We start from the raw sequence: 24,278 nt of genomic DNA on the forward strand, positions 1-24,278 counted from the left end.
GTCTCCCTTTCCAGTGCACTTTGCCATTTCCAAAAAACAAACCCTAAATTTCACATTACTTAGTGAAATCTCATGAAAACATAAGCACATTCACAGATCTTATGTGTCCTGCTGGCTCCCAAGAAGGAGTGTATCTCTTTTCAAACCATGGGAGCCTGTAACCCAGACTGTCAGAGGAGGGCATATCTCCACATGAGTGTGAAAACATCTAATTACTCAAGGCCAGGTCCTCAGCTAATGCAAAGTGACAGAGCTCCCAGAAATCCGTGGAGATTTGATGATGCAGATTAACAGAGGTTTGGCTCATTATAATTCAATGGACCCAACTTCTAATTTTCCCATCTAGTGACAGATTGTTGGAATCCTGACCACCAGAACCTCATGGTGCAATGGGGAGTTGAAAGGAGATAGCATCAGGGAAAGTAAACTCCAGTTTGGCTGAAAGCATATTTATGATCTAGGAGTTTCAATTAGCTGTTGCTGAGCTATCACAAGAGTCTGTTGAACAGATGTGCAATTAGTGTTTTTCTCATGTTCTCTCTTGTGACTTGGGTTTTTGGTTTTTTTTGTTGTTGGGGGATTGTATTTGGCATTTGGGTGGGGTTTTTTGCAAGTGATGCTAGTTTTATTGAGGTCAAAACTAACATCTTAGGCAGAGAAAGCTCTTCCCACCACCACACCCCCAGCAGTGCAGAAGCAGAGAGGCAATGTCAGCAGGAAAATCTTTCTCCTTTCTGGCCTCATCTTCATAGGAATATGGAGACAGAAAAGCTGTCAGAATGAGCCTGCAAATTCAAGGCAGCTGGAATTGCCTCATCCTCCTGGCATGGACTGGAGGGTTTCTCCTGATCCCTCCCCCTTACTTAATGCATCACCTCTTCTGTGGTGGGGATGTGGTGTGAGGCAGAAGGGGAAGAAGGTTTAGCAGAGCTATTTCAGGTTCAGAGGCCACAGTTCTGTCCTGTTCCATCCAGCACACGGGATATAAACAGCCATGGGAAAAGCTGCACTTGAGCTGCTCATACTCACCTCCCTCCCCAGCCCCACTGCACCAGGGGACAGAGAACAAGGTGAAAGACAAGGTTATGATGTGGAATACTCCATGGCCTGCTTTTTGTCCCAAATACTCTGCTAATCAACCTGTCCACACAAAGCCAAATGGAGCCAGTGAAACTAAACATGTTCACTTCAGCAGCTTTGGGACAGACCCAAAAAACAGCTACTTGCCTTGGGACCTCCCTGGCCCTTACACAAAATGATGCTGGATCATGACACAAACATTGGCAGAAATCTGGGCTTTTTCCTGTGTGATTTTCTGTTTAGATAAATGCCAGCTTACACTGTATTTTCATAGGTTCAGCATTTTTATTCTAAGATGTGTATGATTACTGTTGGGCTTAATTTGACTGCAGTGAATTAAGCACTTTATTTTCACAGAAATTCATTACACTCTCCTACTGAGGAGATTAAATTAATTCAAAACATCTTGTAAATGGTCTTGTCTTTCTTTGCTTGTCTATTACTTATCCAGACTGAGTTTCATATTACTCTGAAAGAAGAATAAATCATCCTTTGATTAATCCCATTTTTACACTTGCTGCTTATGTCAGCCTTAACGTGCTGTAACTTTGCAAACAAATTTAATATTGACAGACACCTCTTAGCACTTATTTGGGAATTAAATGTTTTGGTTTACTGATGAATGGTGGATTTGCAATTTTTACAATGAAACCTAAAACTATTCAAAAACTCTGATTTCAAGCTCAGTTATAAATCTGAAATCAATCCAAATCCATTTCTAAACCTTCTTTAACCCTGACGTACCTGGTGGCATTGAACAGCAGTGGCATAAAATTTCTGCTTCTGGGATTTGGGGTGGGGTTTTTTTTGTTGATTACAATAGGTAGAAGATTGTGACCCTATGTATGTTCATGGTGCTTTACAGAGAGCATTTTGAAGTCTGGAAGACACCATTTTATCCAGCTATTACTTTAGGTATATAAAAACTTTTAGACATTTTCAGCCTTGCAAGTTTCAGAGCCTGTCATCTTCCAATATAACTCTTGTTACGGGAGAGTGTTGGTATGTGAAAGACTCTCACTGAGCCCAGCTCAGCTGTCTTCATTGTCAGGTCGTGATTTATTTCTCAAAGATTGTTTCTTAAAAATATTCTGGTTTGCAGAATGCTTTCTGAACAACATCTCTTACATTCCTTCCACAGCTCCTCTGCTTGGAGAAAGAGGAAAGTTTTAGCACTCTGAAAAATGAAGAATTATATTCTTCTGCATATGAGGTGGATGAACATGATTTACCCAAAAGCCATGATTTGAAACAAATAAACCCACTATTAAAACAGTAACCACAGCCTGTGCTGCCACCTACCCTTGGTTAATCTCTGTGTTTTCTGTAGGCTTTTTCCAAAGTGTGGGCTCTGTCCTGCAGGTGATGTGATGGCCCTGGGCACCAGCCTTGTACCAGCCTTGGGAGTCCCACACTTCACCATGGGAGAAATGCAAGATGCAGCAGCTTAGGGCAGGTACTGGATGTTAATTCTGCCTTTTGCACATGGGGGAAAGAGCAGAAAAATGAACCATGGAATCATTTAGGTTGGAAGAGACTTAGAAGATCTTTAAGTTCAACCATTAACAGAGGAATGTTAAGTCCACACTAAACCACGGCCCTGGGTGCCACATCTGTACCTCCCCGAGCTGCCTGTTCCAAGGTTTGACAGCTCTTTTTGTGAAGAAGTTTTTCCTAACATCTAATCTAAAAATTCAGCAAGTGCTTTCCCTTCTTCCTTTCTAAATTCAATCATTTTACTGTATTTGAATTAAAATGTAAATGGTGCATTACTATGCTTAGCTCTTGAAACAGTTTTACTCCCAAGAAAGTAAGCCTTTCTTTCCTGTTGGACTCAATGTATTATTTTGACTTTCTCCCTTCTATACTCTACAATACTCATTAAATCATGCCAAAAAAACTCATGTTCAGAAACAAAACTTGAAAGAGAAATCCCTCCCACGGACCAAACTGTGCAAGAGTAGCCCTGAGTCTGCAGTGCCCATCCTGGGTGTGTGGTGGGAAGGTGGTGGATGGGTTTGCCTGAGGGGGCTGATGTGTGTCCAGAGCTTCACTAGACATGCTGGAAGCTGCTGCTGCAGCCCAGCAGCCCCCAGGGCACAGAGGGAGGAGGCAGAGGTGAAAGAGGGACTGCCCACAACCTTGGGAAGCAGGCACAGCAGCAGGCTGAGAGAGCTGCCCTCAGGGCTCCTGTAGAAATTTGCTGTATCATTCACAAAATTCAATGTCCCCTGCCATTTCATGGACTGCTCCTTGTCAGGATTGTAAGTGATGGGGTAAAGGAAAAGAGCTGCTGGCCAGCCTGCTCATTAGCCAGCCTGCTCATTAGCCAGCCTGCTCATTAGCCATGCAGGTTCTTCTCTGCACATTCACTTCATTATTCTTACAGTGACAGTAAATCAGAAAACACACTAATAAAGGCTTTAAGACTCTCATCCAGGTGTGGCTCTGTGCTACTCTAAACCTCAGGTAGATATTTTGATTTTATGTTTTTCAAAAACAGATGAGATGTTCACCACACACCAGATATTTCCTTCCAGCTTTCTTGCCTCAAAAAACTGTAAAAATTATTCACCTTCATTGCAGGGCAATAACAGCAACCTATAGTCCACACACTTAGTGAAGAGAAATAACTTAAATGCATAAATTAGCTGTATCTAGTTACAGGTAGAAGGAGCTCTTCTTACCCACAGATACCAGTGATGTCCACTGACTTTCTCATTACAGGATTAGTAGGCTTCATACTTAATTTCAGTGGAAAATAGATTGTAATTTGTCTCCTGAGGTCCAAGAGGCTAGAGGTTAAATGCTGGGAAAAAGCAGTCTGACCATATAATGAAATTCAAACACAGAGGTGGCAACTGCAGGGAAAGTTAAAGGGAATGACTGGGGGAAAGAAGTTAAAGTAGCTGTATTTATAGCTCACCACATAAAAGAGAAGTGGCAACATTGTACTTTGCAGGTGGAAGAGTCAGAAAGTACCAGGGACATTAGGCAATTCCAACCTCTGGATTCTCCACAGAAAGCTGCAAAAGTGAGGAATTAATAGTGTCTTTATTTGAAGAGAAGGGTCACAAATGCAGCAATAAAGGGGCAAACACTAAATTTTACATAAGCCAATTTAAAAGGAATAAAAAAGATATAAACTCGATGGTTAACACTGAAAAACTTCAACACACTTGGGATGTCAAGACTAAAAAGTAACAGCAAGTTGTGCAAATGGGACTTCCATTTCAGCAAGGGAAAGATTTGGAAAACAGATCAGAAGATGCAGTCCTACAAGGGGCATGAAGCAGGGGGAAAAGCAAGTGTGTAAATTAGTGGTGAGGGCAGGTTCTCTCTGTGGTATTAGAGAGGATAAAATGATGCAGAAGTTACCATGGTCAGTAAATGAACCTCCCCCACCTGGGGGGCAGCCAGGACACGGAACCCACAGCAGTGCACAAAGTCTCACAGAGGCACACACAAGTCAAAACACACAAGGTGTAAAGAGAAACTCATCTGTACTGTAAAATGACACCTTCAAAACAACATACTTGGGATGATTTTCACTGGCCAGGAGATTTTTGGGATCTCAAGAAAGAAAACTGGCATCTCTGTCTTTTCCTTGAGGGAAACACTTTAAAACTCTTTCTTTGAACAAAAAAACCCAATTATTTAGAAGAAAAAGCAGAAACATTAATGCTGAGGTTCACACTTACAACTCAAGAACTCCAGATCTGAAGAAAGTACCAAACGTTTTGAGTCCTGGGAATAACTGAGAAGATCTATAACAGAAGCTGTGATTTAGATATGAGGAAGCAACGTGCTCTTCTGCACTTGAAGAGGACACTCTTCTTTTCAATGTTACAGTTTAACAGAACAGCGCTGAAAATAGCGTGTGAAATGTGGGCCTTTCATTTGCAGACTATTAAAGCTGGGAACCCGCTGTGTCAAGACTCTGCAAACAAAGATGAATTTAAAACACACTCAGATAAAGGGGCTAAAGGAACCAGATGTGATGTGTTAGAGAACTTACTGAAACTCTGGAAGAAAGAAAGCAATAAAGGGACAAGGTGATCCGAAAAGGAGGGTGTGCACGTCAGAGCAAGGTTGTGCAACCCCCTGCAAGACACTCAAGACCTGCTCCCTGGCTCTGTTTTAATCAGACCCAGTATGAAAAATGTCCTGGGGTGCCATTAAGTAACGGCATGACCTGCTTACAAAGCAACAATCACCATAAATAAAAAGTACCCCGAAGTAGGTCAAATAAAACAGTAGTGTGATCTCTGGAGAAAAAGAGATCCATGAAACATCTGGAATTCTGGTTGATCCAAAAGAAATTATTTTTAACTTTCTGTAGCAAAAAGTAAACATGGGACTAACCTGAAATGTGGCAATGCCTTGCCATTTGCAGGAGTCTTGAATTCTCAGGGAGCAGCCTCCCCACACCACAAGGAAGCAGCAAGCTGGCAGGTAAGTGATCTAATAGCTCTTTTTGAGGGACACACCTCTGGAAGCTAAGAGGGACAGACTTCTCAAAATAGATGTTCTGCTTAGCCCAGAAATTAATTATGACCTTATCAAAATTAGTTCCTATATTTGGGTCTTTCAAGATGGGAAGCAGGAGACACTATAGGCTCCTTGCTTTGGATACATAGAGTTTAATATTCTGGTTGGAAAATTAGTTTTTGTGTGGTCAAAGGGCATAGTACAGCTGAGACACTACTACAATGAGGACAATGCAACACAAGGTCAAATAGGACATAAATCCTTCTATTTTATCCAAAGGCCTACAACATACCACAAAGATACCAGTTTTGATTGCCTGAGGATACTCTGTCCAGATGGTGTCCACCTGCATGATGTAGGAAATTACTTGCTCTGCTCTCAGATAAAATGTAGGTGAGATGATCCATGCACAGAAGATGTAAAGAAAAAAAAAGCAAGCAGTATTTACTGATGACAGAGTCTCTTTTAAGGACAGGAGAGGATAATTTACTCCAGTCAGAGGCTGAATCATAGTGTTTACAGTCTTTATCTTTCACACTGTAACTTTTAAAAGGGAAAGCCTGTGCAATTCACACAGCAGAAGGGACTGTCCAGCTGGGCTCATGCTGGCCAGGGAAAGGAACAGCAGAAACCCAGAGAATGGCTTACAAAACAAAGTCTCCATCCTGTGAAAACATGGACATGCTGGAGTGTTAGGTACCAAAAGGGCTCCATTGCTTTGCTGGCAACACAGGTCTTTTAAATGGTGTGTGCAGATGGGGATGTGCAGTCAGGCTCTGATTGTGCTAGAATTCCCATCCATGCTTGGCTTAGCCATGTGGAGAGCCCAGCTCAATCCAAAATGCCCTTGAAAAAGGGTTAATGGTGATCCCACTGATCATCTGCACAGGAAGGGCTGCTGTTTCCTTAATGAGAATGGCTTTTACATTTTGTTCTATACTGTGTCACAGAACTTATTTGCACTTCTTCTGCCACTGTATTACAGTTCTACTTATCAAAAAAACCCACAGTGAATTTTGCCATTACATTAGAAAATAGAGAAAGAAAAAAAAAAAAAAAAAAAGCATGCAGATGGTGACTTTGGTTTGATTTTGGTTTAATTTAATGAGAAAATGCTCCCAAATGAAAAGGTCATATGAGCCCAAATATCTCCTTAAAATGGATGCAACCCCATCATATTGTAAATGCTAAGAATTTAGCATACAGAAAAGGAATTGCTGGAATTATGTGTAGCACGCATCTGTTTTAACTGTCAGGCACTAGACCTGACCAGACTTTGAAGATAATATTGTGCTACCTTGAGCTCTGCTTTTTCACTACATCACAAACCAGTGTAATCCAAAAACCAGATCAAAAAGAAACACGACTAAATTATAAATCCATATGAAAGCAGGAGATGGATGTCTAAAAGGAAAAATAACAGTTACATAAGCATGTCTGCCTCCTCCTGGTATATTCATTGTGAGCAGCTCCTTCACCCTCTTATCCAGGAAAGTTATATGTTCCACCTAAGGTGAGTTAGATTCACCTTCAACTCTGTGGACAGTTCTAAGAAAACACCTCTGTCAGGACAGTATATAATATAACCTTAAAATTCAGTTATTTCAAAGAGGTCAAACTCATGCTCAAAGTGAAGAAGAACTGTACTAAACAAGGCTAGACTTCACAAAGTGACTAAATGCCCTTAGGACTGCAGGGAAAGTGGCAGGAGGAAGGGGAGAAAGGTGGGCATTTCACATGGATAGCTGGAATTGCTCTCAGGAAACACCATTGACTGGATCTGAACATGAGATTCTACATTTCCACTTTAGAAATTAGATTATATGAATACAACCCTGTGAAATAAAAACTGAGGAAAAAAGTTTAGTGCTCTGATTTAAAACAGGAAAGAAAATACTCATAATATAAATTATACCTAACAACATCTTGGGACAAGTGGCAGGTGTGCACTTGTATTGACAGAAGCCAAAGCACCAGCCAGCTCCTGAGGATCCATGACTGGTTAGGAAAGGGAAATGTATCACCACAAACCCACCCAGGTGAGCCCAGGGCTACAGATACTGCAGCATTGGGCTCGAGTTGAAAAAGCACTGCTGGTGTCCCAAGCATTTCTAGAAGAAACAGAGCCTGGGCAAGCAGCCAGCCAGCCAGCAGGCTGCTCAAAAACAGTTTGGGAGGCTTAGCAAGAGCACAGGAAAGACTGAAACGTTGTAGAGCAAACCCTGCCTGGTTCATCATGAGAAGAAATAAGTCCACTGCACTTGTAAGGTGTCACTCTTGGTACCCCCAGCCATGTAATGCTTACAGCTCGTTTAGAAACAAACAAGCAGAGATGGCTTGGAAAGCTCAGTTTGTATATATATTCTTCTAATAAGTTTTCAATTTTGTGACAATAATGTGAAATTTTTGGACAGCTGATCTTTTAGCTTTAAAAAAGGAAGAGGATTATACTTATGGAGCCAAACTAGGACACCATGATGTGTTACTGAAACTGATGTTCCTTCCCTTGCTTCCATGGGTGCAATCAGATCACATTGATCGTTCATCATGGAGTAGAGATCCTCAGTCTTCTCAGTCCTGTCAGTACATCTGATTCTGCACTGCAGCCTAAGTTAATCATGTGTTCATTAACCACTTCAGATGTGCTGTTGACATTGTGTTTTTCCTCTCTAAGTACACATTCTAGATCACAAACTACAAATGTCATGAGGAGACTGGGAGAGACTCTGATTTTCCGAATAGTGCCATCCTGTCAGCCTGAAGAAGACATTTTTGGCACATCTGCCTCAAGCACTGCAGAAGTATTTATCAAAAATCTAGATGTGTAAAGAGTTATTTTACAATGGCAGGTTCATCTGCTGAGGTGAAGAAAGACATTTCCCATAGTTACACAATAATCTGGAAGGATTAGCATAATCCTAGCTTTTTGTTGTTTTATAGTATTTTTTACAGCCTTCAACCACTCTCCTTCACAACCCTTGGAGAGGACAGCCAGCTCCCTCATCCTCCAACTGCATCCACAAGTAAGAATCTGGCCAAGGACCAAGAACATACTCAAAGCACAATGCCTTCCACCACAGCCTGCAGGCCATGGAGAGCTGACCATGTTTGTTCTGTCCACTCAGTGGAGAATTAGTTTGAATGCTGTCAGGCCAACCAAGATGATAACAAATTGTCCCAAGTGTTTTTATTTAAAGTGGGAAAGCTTTCACAGTACTTTTTTTTAATATGGTAAAAATCACATTCATAATTCAGAAAGCTGTTAAAAATCTATTGATTAGCTTTAACTTTGATTTTCATCCACAATTTTTAATGACCCGCTCCAGCTCTGACAACACACCTAGACTGCATACTTCAGAAGTTCTCTTCATCTGCCTCAGATTTGATTTCTAGATCAATAAATTTTCTGTTGAATTCTGATACAGAAAACCGTGAGTACCCAAACTAATGCACATCTCTTCAATCAGAGCAGTCTCCATCATTTATAGTACAGTTCAAAAGTCCCTTCACAGATCTACTATTTTCATGTAAACTCCTTCCAACATCTTCTCAGTTGGCAATACCAACTCTACCAGCCAGACTCTTCTAAGACAATAACTGGAAAATAAGACAGTGCAAACCAAAAGGGCTGTTCAAAGGAGATAACATCAGAAGTTGGCAAGGTGGCAGATGCATTTGCTGACTTAAACCAGATTCAGTCAACAAAAGTTTGCAATGAAAAAAATCAAAGTAGGACACTTCAAGTCTAGTATTGTTTCAGCCCTGATGGCTGATGCAAAAGACAGAAGACCACAAGAAGATGTCAAACCACCATCAAAAGCAAGCACTTCAAAAATAAATGCTAGGAATTCAATTAATCAAGTTTATAATGTAAAATTCTAACACTTGTCTGTGGACAACTCAGTTGTAAGAGAGATCCACCATCCCTATCTCCAGAATAACCTAGAAAATGTGGTGGAAATACTTCAGCCCACTGAAGAAAACAAGGTATGAAGTAAAAAACAGACATAGGAAAACAGTAGAGAATAGCTTTGTCCATGTCTTTATTCACATCCAAATGTCAATAAACCCAAGAGAAGCATATAGCCCAATGGTCTCTAAGTATGTCTTGCTGGCAACTCATTGCTCCAAGGACTCTTCAATACTCCTTGCAAAAAAACAAGAAATAAAGGGAGACAATCACAAGCAGTATTAACTTCTGTGGTTACTTGTTTATTATTTCTGTCCACAGAGCAATGGCTTTTGGAGAAATGTTGGTATAATTCCTTTGAGTTTGTGTCATTCTATTGATAATCTGTTTTATACACTCACCCCACAAGAAAGAGAGAAACTGAGGTGGAGGGAAAGGGTAGAGATGGAACATGGTACCCAAGGGACCAGAGTTCAATTTGTTGTTCCAAAACAGATTTACTGCACAATCTCAGGGAAATCTTTACAGCCTAAAGGTATTGAGGCAATGCTTCCTCCAGTGACCTGGGGAAAAAAAAAATACATCTCTGCACTGCAACATCTACCATGTAGATACACCAGGAGGAAGCAGCAACCCATTTCCAAATGTATTAGCATAACCACAGAAGTTGTAATTCCATGTGAAAGTCATTCAGTTTAGAATTGGGCACTTCCCAGCCCAGACCAACTCTCCAGCTTCTTCTAATGGAAACAAGAACACTGGAAAAGGCAGAGACACAGTTTGGGCATACAGGTTGAAAGACTACAATTCCTTTGGCAGTTTTCTAGATTCCAGTCTTTTATGAATGCATTTATTATTGCATTGAGGCCTGGCTTCACACCTTTGCATTTGAGACGTGACAAATGTGAACAAAGCAGTAGTTTATAAAGCCTTTCATTTATATCTTCACTTCATTTTATAAACCATTCTCATTCTTCATCATTTTCACATACAACATGATGCCTTGGACCTTTAGAGTCTCATCCAAAGTTTGGCTTTAACTTCTGTTCTGTTTTATCATAACTCTTTTGTCTAAATATAAGGAGCCCACATAAGGCAAACACTGGAAGGAAGCAGGAACAAGCTCCCCCCCTGCCCTTATAGTCAACACCTGTGCTGAAGAGAAGAACACAAGGTGAGGAGTAGCCATCAACAGGATCTTCCTCCACCTTTCAGCACAGATGAACAAGGAAGAAGAGCTTTTGCTCTGCCCCAGTTTTAAAAGTAAAGAGCAAGTAAATCTTGAGCAAGTAAATTTGCCTTGATTTTGATTGAAAATGAACTGTGCTAGACACAGGGAGAGCACAGAACTTTTGCTTCCCCCCCGAGGCAGAACTGTAGGCTCACACTCTGCTCTCGGAATGGCTCTTCTTGCTCAGTCCTGGTGCTTCTCTTACCCTCAGCCAGCTGTCCACATCAAACAACTGCAACATTAAAACCTGCTTCTCAAAACAGGAATGCACATGGCTAGAAGAAACCACAGGAAAGGAAAGACTAAGGGGAAAAGTATTTGATTCCCTTCCATTCTCAGATAGCCAACATACTATCTCCATACATGTCATCTTCTTGGCACAGCAAATGAACAACTTCCTATGACTAAATAAATAGAAATACAACTGACTCCTACTGGCTCTTCATGCAGAGGCAGAATGTATTACAATTAAGCAAGCACAAAAATGCAAACTCTAAATGCTAGAGCAAGGAAATACAGGCTGGATAAACGGGTCATTATAAAAGAAAATATAGCCCCTTTCTCACTAAACAAATTGCTGTGCAGTAATTACTGTTCAAATGGCAGTGTGACAGTGTGGATGTCAGGGACAAACAGTGATAATCTGAGTGCTGAACATGCACTCCAGAACAGAAAACTGCAGCCAGTTTTAAGCACACAGCTTTGACAAATGTATCACAGGGGGCTGTTTTGCTCATAAAACTCAAACTCTTCTGCAACTTTTCATCAATCATTTGATTAGGCAATGAAATTCACCGAGTAAAATATCCAAGAAAACAGACTCTGAATAAATTTAAATTTTCCAGGACAAAACCATATTTTACCTATCAAATTTGTTTCCAGGGTAGTCCAGCCCATTATTTGGAATTAACTCTTTCTAACATTTACCTTTGCAGGCTGTAAGAGAGAAGTGGAAGAGGATGCTGAGAACTTGCCACTTAACCTTCTGGTTTAGAGCATCAGACCCCTCAAGTAACTTTACCACAAATCAACATAAATGCTGGTTTCAGCTGCTCTGTTCCAGAGTAGCTACCTCAGAGCATGTGCTCAAACTTCTAGTGCCACTGTCTGTAAAGCAGCGCTTGGTGCAGCACAGCTATTCCCACACAAGGGAACATTAGTTAATTTGCATTCACAGTTACCATATGAGGTGTGAGTTTCTGACAGTCCACACATTTTATATTTAAAGACTGTAGGAAATTAATATAATTATCTTTGATATAATAACAAAAGTAACTTACCAGTCCATCGCAATTGCTGATAGCAACTGAAGCATTTGGCAGATCAGTGATATCCCCAACATAGAGGCAATTCCCATAGAGAGGTTCAATATGAGTCTCCTCAGAGTCCTCCTGCCACTCAACTGTTGCTCCAGGGGCCACGAGCCTGGAGTTTGGCCGCAACCTGAAGTGAAACTCTCTTCCAAAAACAGTGACATTGTAAAATATCTGCTCATTTGCTGCTTCACGTTGCAAGTCCTCCACAGCTCTCCTGAAGCGTGCTTTTGGCGGTCCAGACACCAAGTGGGATAGGAACCTGCCCTCTGAATCGGTGCTTGTGGGGATGACAAGGCTGTACTCCTCTATATTCCTCAGGATTGAATCTTTACAGGGAGAAAGCAAGAGAGGACAGAGATACTAGAACTAAACATATCCTGATGCCGCGGGATTTTTATTCCATTATTCATTAGCACAGCAGACACTTACATAAGGCAGATGGACACTGCACTTTTTGCAGGCACTTGACTCACCTGCATGAAGTGTGCAGAGTTCGCTCAAACTTGCCTTTTCTTCCCCAAAATACCAGACGGCAGCGTGAGCCTCCCCACCCTGCCAGGACCCCGCACTCCTGCCCGTGCAGCGAGGTCCCGCTCCCCTTTGCCCACCCAGCCCGGACCCCCCACCCCTGCACGCCTACTTAGTGACCGGGTCGCCTCGGGGACTTTGGGGGTTTCCCGGGTGGCCAGCGCTGAAGACAGGGCTTTGATTCACTTCGGGACTGCTAGCAGGGGCAGGGGTAGGGGCTGGGTTTGCAGGTGGTAAGCCTGCAAGGCAAAGGCACGTCCCTCAAACTACCCTCGGTGTGGCGGGTTTGAGTCGAGCGGTGATGGGGACGTCGCGGGCAGCGATCGGGAGCGGTCTCAGAGGGGAGCCCGGGAGTTTCGGACAGAGGCGATTGCCCGGGCAAGAGGAAGAGGAGGAGGAGGCAGACGAGCTGCCATGTGTTTCAGCCCGCACGAGGGGCCCCAGGCACCGCTCCCTGCCCGCCGGGGCTCGTCCGCTCCGCGGGGCAGGCAGCGGGCGGCGCGGAGCTGGGGCAGCGCTGTCACTGCCGGGCACTCCCGGGTCCCTTCCTCGCCGGCGGCGCGGCTGCCCGGTCCCCATCCCCGCCTGCCGCTCGCAGGAAACAACTGGAAACCCGGCAAAAGTAGCCGCAGAAGAAGTTCAAGGGGAGCCGAAAGCCGTGGGGCGGAGAGCCGCTACTTGGGACGGGCGCGCTGCGGATACCGGCCGGCGGCGGGGCAGGGCGAGCAGCCCCGAAGGCGTCCCGGCGGAGACCTACCTCTGTCCCCGGGGCGCCGCAGGGCGCCGGCGGGCAGGGCGAGCGCGCAGCAGAGCAGGAGGCAGGCGATGCCCGCGGGAGGGTCCATCGCGGCGGTCCCGGCCCGACGCGGGGGCCGGCGCCCGGGCTGCCCGCAGCCGGGGCGGGCCAGGCGGCAGCCCCGCTCCGCGCTGCTCCGCGCCGCTCAGCGCTGCCCCGCGCCCCGCCGCCCGCGCATTCGCCCAGCCGCAGCCGCAGCGGCAGTGGCGGCCGCGCTCCCGGCTCGCAGCGAAGCAGAGACACCAGGAGGCGGCGGGGGTATAGTACTGGAAGCACAGGGCGTGCGGAGTGAAGTCAGGCTGATTGACAGAGGCGCTGCCACACGGCGCAGCCCGGCCGCGGGGAGCGGGGACGGGCCGCGGGCAGCGGGGACGGGACCGCCCGCCCCGCCGGGCAGCCCCCGCGCCGCCCCCGCCGCGCCCCGGGCAGCCCCGGCCGGCAGCGCCCGCCCCGCGCCGCGCCCCGCTCCGGGACGGGCCCGCCGGCGGGGACGGGAGTTGGCAGAACGCGGGTGGAAGCGAAAAGAAGCGCCCCGCGCCGGGCTCGGGAGCCCCCGGGAGCTGGGGCAGCGTCCCGCTACCGGGGCCCGCGGGCTGCGCCGTCCCGGCTGTGCATCCATATGGAAACGACCAGACAGACGAGGCTGACAAACTTTAGGCACCTCGGCCTGAGTTGTGTTGCAGTCTTGGTTTCCAGTTGACAGCAGTGACCCAAATGGAAAAAGTGCCACCAGCAGAGGCAAATCACGGTCAGAGATCTTCATCTGATCCAATAAATTAAGCAGCCATTTCACAGTAAAAATTGTTAGGGCGTTTTGATAATAAGGCTGAAATTGCTTCCTGCAGTCTTATATTAAATATCTGCAACTGGAGAGATAGACCCTGAAAGTCTTTAGGAATACTATAAATACAATATAGAAGAAGGATTTTTAAATAATTAAAAAATCAAGAGTGGCCTTTATGGTAAAAAACAAGTTATATTTGTTTCCATATGGCCAGGATAAATGCCATACTGCTTATTCCCTTCAAATAATGTGTGTATTTACCCAGCTTTTATTTTGCTGGGATCATCTGCTGTTTTCACCACTTCACTCTTTAACCTTGCAGAATCCTATTAGCCCTTCTTGTGCTCCTGCTGGCCCTGCCAGCCCACAGCCCTACCTACCCCAGGCTGATTCTCACTGTATCTGCATGTGTTAGACCTCTCTGGAAAGCTGCAGGCAATGACTTCCTGCAGGAAGCTGGTCTTCTGCCAAGGAATTTTCCTGGGTATCCTTGAATATTTTTGCTCCTTTATGACTAAGGGTCCAGTTATTACCTTCCACCCCTATATTATGGATACAAATGAAGGGTATAGAAGAAAAATAACAGCAAGCCAGTCCTGCTCCCTGCTCATGAAGAGGGCTTATGGACCCCAGCCCCAATCAGTTGTGGCAGTATATGAGTTTTGCTTTCTTGTTTTGATGTTCTGGTTTGGCTTCCCCATTCTTTAGGTTAAAGATAAAAAGGGAAAGATTATTCTGAATGATGAGGTAGATCAACTTGTACATTGCATTCAAACATCCCTTTTCTTATCTTTTCAAATGACCCCTATTTGGAATTGCTGTCTGCACCAGGCTTCTCCCAGTTCTTCCTTTTAGTTTGTTTTAATGTTGGCTCGTTTTTTTTTTTTTTTGGTTTGGTTTGGGTTTGGGTCCATATTGAGCAGCTTCTCTTACTTAAAATCTCATATGCTTTCATCAGTACACAGCTGGTAAAGTTCCAACTTCATTTTTATTGGACTTGTATTTTAAGCTGATGATGTGGCTTTTTTATGTTTCATCCATCCCATCCTGCTCAAATTGAAATAACTTCTGCACATAAACTTGAAAGGGAGAGGGGTTGGCCCTCTACATTTGAAATCAAAGTTCTTATTTGTATATGATTCATCAAAAAAAAAAAGTGACAGAGTAGATTTTACAAATAGAAAACAACCCAGTCATTAGTTCTACTAATTAAGATGGATTTTTACTCTTAAAAATACTGGAGGTTAGAAAATATTCTTTAATATGGATAACAGCTGTACTGCAGAGTAATGATGTAAACAAAAAGAATCAGTAACTGCCTTCATGCAATTTATTTCTATAGAGAAACCAAGTTCTGTGTGCACAAGTTGTTACCTTATCACAGGGAGACAAAGCTCCATGGGCTCCAGGGCTTGGGGGGACTGTTTTACAACCTCCTTTAAAATTAAAAAAAAAAACAAAGTGAGAACCAGTGTCAAACAACAGAGCCAGATCTGCAGTTGGTAAAAACTGTGCTTCCACTACACTCGCTGGAATAAATCCTGATCCCCAGTGAAGCCAGTGAGAGTTTTGCCATTGACTCCAGCAGAGCCAAGATTTTCTGCAGTAGATTCTCAGTGAGATTTAGACCAACTGAGGATATGCCACATGGCACAGCAATGGGCCTGTTATCCTTCCACAGGAAGACTAGATGCATGTCTGACCCTGAGGAGGTGCCCACAGTATGCCAACCACCACAGAGCCCAGAGGAGTGCAATTCAAGAAGAGTCCTTACGTCCCTGCCATTACACCACTGTAGCAGAGAAATTCAAGGAAGTATCCTCCTCAAAACTAATTCTCCATTTCCTAAACTGGGCTTCTTCTTACAGACAGATGAGGTTGTGGTGTGGGTTTCCTTAGTGGGGCATTTCCATGGCTGTCTCCATGGCTTCTATACATTTTACAATCAACTAGAAAAAAGTCAGCGTGTAATGTATGGACTGCTGCATTAATTATAGTCCACAACCCTCTAAATTAATTGGTGGGAATGAAGTCACACCATATTTATTTGACTGGAATGAAGGGAGAAATACTAGATACTGCAACTGTGCTTGGATAGTTCGATCTGAGAGCATGGCTGTGCTCTGCCAGCCATGACTACAGTCACACAGATGTTTGCCTTCACTGGATACAGGCATACAGAAAGGAGAAAATGATGCTCTGTGTGCTCTGAATGAATGCCCACACTGAAGGAAAGGTGTTCTAGCAGCTGAAATACCTGAATTAGTTTCAAACTAGCCAGCAGAGGTATGAACAGCCCTGTAACTGAACTGATATGGGGCTCAGCACAGACTGTGAAGTATTCATTGGATTTACAGATTTTCTAATCCACACCAAGTTTGTGCTATCTGTTCCTGTTCCAGGTAGGGTGCATCTGCATAAACTGCAGCCAGACCTTCCCTTGGAGGTGTTCTCACAACATTTAATTTTGCTAAGGAAAATGAATAGATCCTAAGCTTAATCACCAGTACTGCTTTGAAGGTGTTTTAAACACATATAACTGCACACTGCAATGAGGAATATTCTGTATCTGGAATTTCTAAGATCTCTTGCTGTTTTCAAGGGAAAATCACTCTTTTCCTCTTTTTAGTGAGGCTGTGAGGGGAATTGGACTGCAGCAGTGTGCCTTCTGCAAAGAGCACACCAACACCTAAGCAGGTAACTTTGAGTCTTCTTATGGCCTAAAGCAGTCCAAGCCCTCAGGTGAGAGGTTCCCCAAAAGGGGAATTGTCATTCCTGACCTCCTGATGGGGAAGATGGTACCTGTCTGCATAAGGACTGCATTTTTCCTGTGTTTCTCAAGCAGATGATTGTCTTTGCTCTCACCCTTGACTGCCATGTGCACTTTGTGGCTATGCAATTTTATAAAGCTTAATAAAAAGGAAGAAAAATTAAAACAGTGTGCCAGTTCGTTTCCTTCACACTTGACATTTCCAGTCTTAGTATTGTCTGAACCCTTTTGCTATTATGTGGCACTATGATGTACTACCTAGGAAAAAAAGTATGTATTTAATGCTGATTTTGAAGCAGTGCAAGCTAAAGAGCAGTAATTAAAACTGGAACAGTCCTACCCCCCCTCCCTTTTATTTTAGTAGGGTAGCAAAACAATTTATCACATAAAAAATAGACCAATGGAACTATTAATAAATTATCAAATTATTCAGCTCTTGCTAATAATTTCACTTCCACTTCTTTTTTAAGAAAGTGCCAAAGAAATTCTAAGATAAGTGAAGGGAAAATTAACCAAATTATTGCAGTAATACTTAGACCAATCCCTTGGATTCTTGGAGTAAGAAATCAGGTATTATTACAGAAGATATTAACATCTTTAACTAAAATCCTGCCTTCAACAGAAAGCTACTGACTGAAGGTATAAAAGCAGGGCATCCCCTCTGCCTGTTCATCCTGAGCTTTCTGAGACCCAGCTCCTAAGCCCTTCCCAGGCATGCTCAGTGTGCCCAGGCTCCTCAGGAGCCTTGGTTTTTCTGCTGAGCCAGGAGCAGCAAGGGACATACCCCAGAATTTCAGGGGCTTTACTTAGAAAAACCTGGGCACTTTTACATTCTGAAGCTGTCACTGTTGGACAATGGGATTTAGCTCTCACTACAGGTGTTGAAGATTCAAGAGTCCATTCTCCCAAGACAGAACAGAGCAGCAATTCCTTCCAGCCCTGTTCATGTGTCACTGCTGGGACACCTGCAGCCTGGGACAGTACAAAGGTCCTGCTGCCTGCAATTCTCTCAGGCCAAGAGATTAACCTGTAAGATGCTGCTCACACAGGGACCAGCTGTGGGTACCTTCCTAGGTCTGAGTTCATTGATAACATGGGCTCAAATTCCTTCTGAGCTGGGCCAGAGCTGCTGCCTGAGCACAGCCTTGCTCCTGAACTGTCCACACACACAAGTTTGCACTCAGATCCAGGGAAGGAAGTAACAGAACTGCAGGGATGGATCCAAGTTTCCCTCAGCATCTTCAGTATTTGGTTCAGTCACTTTGTCCTGATTTTGTGGCCCATGGTAGATGTTCCATCTTAATTCCCCTTTATGTGTTATACTGACAGAGAAAATGCAAAATTTCATGGTTACCACTTCTTCCACTAATCAACTGTATTTATCAGCTAGCTGTCTTTTGATAAATATTACAATCTCTCCCCTATGTTTTCACCTTGATTCTTTCTGTTCAGATTTATTGCCTCACTATTAATATTCCAGCCATGTGATTTATCCCAGCATGTTCCCAGAATACTTGCCTTCTCTATATAAATATTTGAATGATCCTAATTTCAACTAATTAGTACTGGGACATTTGATTTCCCTCTTGAAGAATTCTCATTTGCTACTAACCAGTTCCTTTCCAGTATGAGACACCAATTTGAGGGCAGAGAATAGAGGCACTGAATGAACCAAACACTTTTTCAATACTGTTCTACCCTTCTTCATATTGTTCATGTCAATCTGATGCCAAAATAACTCTCCTAGGTCAGAAATCTCAAAAACATCAAGTACACAGGGAGTGACAATAAGGCATTCCTGTCCTGCCTATCAACATGCTTCCAACCTCACAGAAAAACAGGCCTTATTTATTATCTTGTTATGCCACAAATTGGGACAATTCACTAAGTTCAAGTTTGTGAAAGATCTTGGAAATATAATAAAGTTTGTTGGCCCTCAGATCTGTCACTTCCCCTGTCAACTTTACCTATAAAGGAAGTTTAGGTCCCAGACAATGGTTTGGGATTTTTTTCCCAGTGCAAATCTAGCTATATATAATTTTCCCTGAAAAACATTTAACAAGTTTGGCCTAAATATATTGGCTTTGTGCATCGTGACTTTTTAAAAAGAGAAGGTTCAACATCTTCCAGGAGAAACATTTCTGGAGGAAAAACATGTTTCTAGTCAATGTACTAACTTATTGTTGAGAAACAATTTCGATGAAGCAGTTTCAACCAACCATACTTACAAATTTTTCTGCTAGAAAGAAATCATTTCAGAAGCATTTCAGCCATGCAGATTTCTTCACTCTCCAGAAAAACCACACCACTCATTCTCACTGATTCACCCACTGCTTATATTAATCGGTCACTTGTTCAGTTTAAGCATTGTTTTAGTGAGTAAAGATACATATAAAGAGCATATATTAAGAAACAAAGCAAGAGTATTCCTAATAACTAGGAGAAAATGCCTCTGAAATATTTATTTAAAAATCCAAGTACAACCAGAACACAAGATTATTCCTAAAATAGAGAAAATTTGAAAATTAAGACTTATCAAGATCTTCAGATTCAATTCTTTCTTCAAATAAAACAAATTTTACTTTCCAGTTGCCTGCTTCACAGCTGCAACTCTGATAATATGACATCTTAGTAATTTATATCTTCACTAAAAACAAATACCCATTTAAAATAGACTGGGACATTTTCCAGCTTCAGAATCATTATTTGTGTATTTGTATTGAAGTAATGCCTAGAAGGCCCAGCTGAGACTGAGGTCTATTGAGTTAGTAAGACAGTGAAAAAAGTGACCTCCCTAAGTACAAAATTCAGTATAGCAGTTTAGTGAAACAAGTACAAAAAAATGGATTTCCATCCCAAAATCCTAACAGTTTGGATAACATTTTAAAAAATAATCTCTGCAGCCCTTATCTATTACTCGTAGGCACACTTTTCAAATAGTATTTATTCTTTACATTTACAAACAGTTTATCTGAATAATTTTATCCTTTAACAACAGAAGTCTTAGGCTAATTCCCTTCTCACCGCCTACTCCATCTCCTCGAGAGATGCCGCGCGTTTGCAACTTACCCTTTTTTTATTTTTTTCCCCCTTAATCATGCTTGCTGGGAGCCATAAAGCTGAAAGGGAGAAAACCGTAAATAATTGCATCTTCAGAGATGAGTTTAAGCTTCAAGCAGTGGCAGAAATACCAAGTTTCTGTGCTCCACCACGCTTCATCAGAGAAGGCCTTACAAATTAGGGTAAGGAAAACTTCCTGCCACCCGGGACCCTATATTGTAAGAGGTTTTTCATCAGTCACAGAAATGATAGACTTTCTGTAGCTGCTGTTTCAGTATATAAGTAACACAGAAGGAAAAGCACAGCAGATTACTGGGATCCTATCCAATATGGAATATCTGCAGCCTCAAGTCAAACAAGCTCAGAAAGTTCATGGAATTTGACTCAGTGAGAACTGCCAACTCAGGGGGAAGGTCACAATCACAGTGCCTGAAGGATAAAGGAAAACAGTTCTCAGACTGTTGGGAAATGGGAACCTTTTGGGAATGTGCATTTTCTACCTTAAAAAAAGAGAGTTATGTTAAGATTGTGAATTTTGCACTTCCTCTAGCTCCAGTCTCCAAGCCTGCCAAATGATGTGGCACTGCACATGGAAGCTCTACCTAATCCTTCACTCATTCACATGAGGAAATGAGGGCAGGAATACTTTAGGAACATTTAAAAGCAAGCCACTTGCATCATTTCTCACTAAGAAAAATTTGAGAAAAGGAATAAGAATAGAATAGTTTCTGTTCACCTTTATCATGCAGGAATTGAATCCCATCCCTGTCTTCTATTTAATCCCCAAACAGAACTTACTTGAGTGTGAGCTGGCACTCCTAAGAGTGAACTATAAATTGTGTCACACTAACATCAAAGGAAAATAGCATGGAAAATCTCTAGTAAGCCCAGGGCTATTATTGAAACACATGCAGTAAAACAACCAAATGTTTCTGGCTGTTCTACAGCTTATTCTTCAAATGACATGTCAGGGTCTAGCCTAATATGAAGAGCTTTAACTTGGGTAAGCCTGCTCTATGTTACACAAAAAGAATTGTTGCTTCAGAAAGTCCAGTTTAGTGGAAATAATAGAGCAAGCTCACAGAAATGGAAATTTAAGGAAACACATTCTGAAAGCATAATAAGAAATAATTTTCACCTGAAAATTCAAAGCTGCAGAAAGCTGGCTCGGTGCAATAAGTGCAAATCACACATTAGGCATTTCAGTGCCCTAAGGCAACAGTGGGAAAATCTTGATGTTTTTAATGACTTTCTTCATTTCATAAATGTAATAAAATCACTTTCAAATGGATATCTTATGTTTAGCAAATTTATGACTGTCTTTTGCTCCGCTTTCAACCAATGGTTGACAAGTAGACAGCAGTGCTCAGTCCACAACCTGAAAGCTTGTTAGCAGCCTTTCTTGTTCTTTGGTCCTTTGTATTGATTTCAGAGTATCACAGGGAGTATCTTATGATTGTTCCCGTCCTTTATAGACATATAAATCAAGAGTAAATTCACTGAACTAAGAGCTGTGACCCTCATGTGAAATGGATGTTAATACAATCAGGATCACCTACTGACGACGTGGTTTGGAATCATTTCAGCCTGCTGTGCTTACAGCATCCCTGCCTCTAACTTGTAGCTTTGAGCAATTATTTAAGGTGCATTTCATATTCAGACAGCAAAGGATCCCTAAACACAGAAGGTGAAAAACATGAAGTATATCTTCTAAATATGATGCCCTACAATTTATTTCCTCAGGCATCATGGGGCAGTCTGGGGGGTTTTGGGCTGCTTGAGTTTCAGAATAGGTAACCAACTGCAGTGGAGTATTTTATTGACCTGTTTTTATGCTCACAATAATGATGTGATACTACATAAGTGATACTGCATCAATGATCAAAGTGCATGAGCTTTGCATTCCCTGACAACTATTTCCATCTGAAATAACTTCTGGATTCTGTCTTCTTTAGGCACTGCTGTACATGGATTGCTGAACTTCAAAAGGGGTCAGTGTATCTTGTCTATGTCAAAGATGAGTTCTTTAAAAGCAGAAACAACTCTAGTTTCTAATCTGTGTTCATGAGTGCAAGGCCTTTTATTTCTCCAAAGCATTTATGGAAACAGCACGATGGACCTTGCAGGATTCCCTGCAGCTTTCTCCAGCTCAAAGGCGTGTTGTGGTTGAGTGGACAGAGCCCTCAGACATCAGAATTAGCTGTGCCTTTCCCTTTGCATATTTGCTTCCAGCATTCCTGTTTGCAAATGTTGAAGATTGTGGTACTCAGTTCTGCCAGGGCAGTGCCTGAGTACAAACAAGATCAAACCCTTCCAGTGAAACAGTAGGTAAAATTACATCTGCCTCCTAATTACAACTGACACAATTCTTGATAGAACATGTCTACTTAAAGTTTTACAGTTCAATAAAACTGTACAATGCCCATCTTCATTAGGTGGCATATTACAAAAGGGTTTCAATAGGGCTAATTTACAGCTAGTCTGTTTACACTGAGCTTTGGGCATGTTCTGTAGAGACTGAGAACATAATTTCCATTATAGGGAGTGCAGAGTAACACGGGTCCTGCCTAAACTTGGTCAATTCTCATTGCTGGTCAAACTCAAGACACCAGTATAGACCTGTGCATTCATCAGACTCTCTCAGTTCTGAAGGCTTCTGGCCCACTCTGGAAACATTCCATTCACAACAGAAGAGAATTAAGTAGTTTTTCTTTTTAAAATCAAACCTACACAGGCTCGTAATCCATCAGGCAACTTCACGGAGAATACACATCTGCTTAATCCTCCTGAAGTTGCATAACTGTCCAGCTGTCCTCATAAAAGGGATTTCATTCTCTGCCTGGCAGGTTTTGCAAGAGGTACATGTTCTCTACAATATGCATGTACAATGTACCTGATTCTGGGGGAGATTCTTAAATCTAATCAGTTTTTCATCTCTGTACCTTCCCTTTGTAAAACCTGCCTTCCCTGTGCTGTGTACACACAAATACAGACTCACAAACTAAGGAACAGACATCAGCTACTTTGGTTCTAAAAGTAATTCCAGTTAAATATTTCAACAGGAGTCAAATTTTCTTCTGAATTGCATCATCTCTTAGAAATTTGCTTGAAATATTCTATAGAAACATCATACTTATCATGTCAGCAGTTAAATTAATAACTTATCGTTCTAGTAATCAGGGGGTTTCTCATATACATATAGAGTGCTAAAATGTATGTAGGATCTCTCAAGACATAGCTCTGACTGTAAATTATGCTGATTATGAAATCAGTTATATCAAGAGCAAAAGAGGAAATGCACTGGAGCACAATTGGTAAACAAATTTAGAAAAATCCTTGTCCACAAGGCAAGGGAATCTCTTCCTAGAGAGTTTCAAATACCACTTCTATGACTTCTTCACCCCTACACTCTAAGTGATTATTCAAACATTATTTGCTACTGAATATGTATGTATCAAAATATGAGCAATTCTGGTTTTGAGGGACAGGGGGAAAGCAGTTGTTTTTTTTAGTGTCTTCAAGAAATCTCCTGTACTCTTCCTCCTGCTGGCCTTGTATTTTAACTAATACCTCTCACATTCCATGGGAGAAGAAAGAAAAGCAAATGTTTTTATTACCAGTCTAAGTATTTCTAAAATGCTGTTTTTTCCAAGGTTATCCAAGTTTATAAGACAAAGAATTGTTTTACTGATTTCTGAGTTTCTTTAGAAATTTCCCTATTCCAGCAGTACCCCCATCTTACTGATGGTGTTCCATCTGGCTTCAGTCTTAATTGCAATTTTAACTCAGCCATTCCTATGATATCATAAAAACTTGAAGCTTCTCATCAAGTTGATACTCCCCTATATTTAGCTAAATAATGCAAGGAGGAGAGCAAAAGGGAAATAACCTTCAAAACAGACCTTCAGTCTTATGGAAACAAAAGGGTGGGCAAGTTCTTAAAACTTCTGCCCTCAAACTGAAGGGAGAAGGGAAGGACAACCTGAGCTACTGTGACCAGTGTTACCACACAAACTGGTATTTCCATTCCTCTGAATTTTTACTAAACCGAATAATTCTCAAAGCTCTCTGAGGCTATTAAATTACTAGATTTGAATTTTGCAGTTCAACCTCTTACAACTTTATTATCATTACAACAATATCAGTATAAGAGAGGATTAATGTACAGATTCCCTAAAGAAAATGTGCCATTGGTGACTGCAGTGGATTAAGAGCCTTGATTATAAGTAATTATTTAATGTGAAGCAGATTCAAACAAGACCAGAACATATTGTGGTAAATCCTATTAAATGCAGTCAATGACTCACTCTTT

General features: G+C 42.2%; 1 protein-coding gene across 1 annotated transcript in view; it reads right to left on the bottom strand.

Annotated features, from left to right (window-relative positions):
- ADAMTS2 (ADAM metallopeptidase with thrombospondin type 1 motif 2) overlaps positions 1 to 13,401 on the bottom strand; it is a 174,618-nt gene extending 161,217 nt beyond the window's left edge. Inside the window, exons 1-2 of the mRNA XM_030229256.2 lie at positions 13,314 to 13,401; positions 11,993 to 12,354 (exon numbers count right to left, since the gene is read on the bottom strand). Of these exons, the coding sequence (XP_030085116.1) occupies positions 11,993 to 12,354; positions 13,314 to 13,401 (450 nt within the window). The remainder of the gene's footprint in view (positions 1 to 11,992; positions 12,355 to 13,313) is intronic.
- Between the last annotated feature and the right edge of the window lie 10,877 nt (positions 13,402 to 24,278).

This window comes from Serinus canaria, chromosome 13 (genome assembly GCF_022539315.1).
Source record: "Serinus canaria isolate serCan28SL12 chromosome 13, serCan2020, whole genome shotgun sequence".
Lineage (NCBI taxonomy): Eukaryota > Metazoa > Chordata > Aves > Passeriformes > Fringillidae > Serinus > Serinus canaria.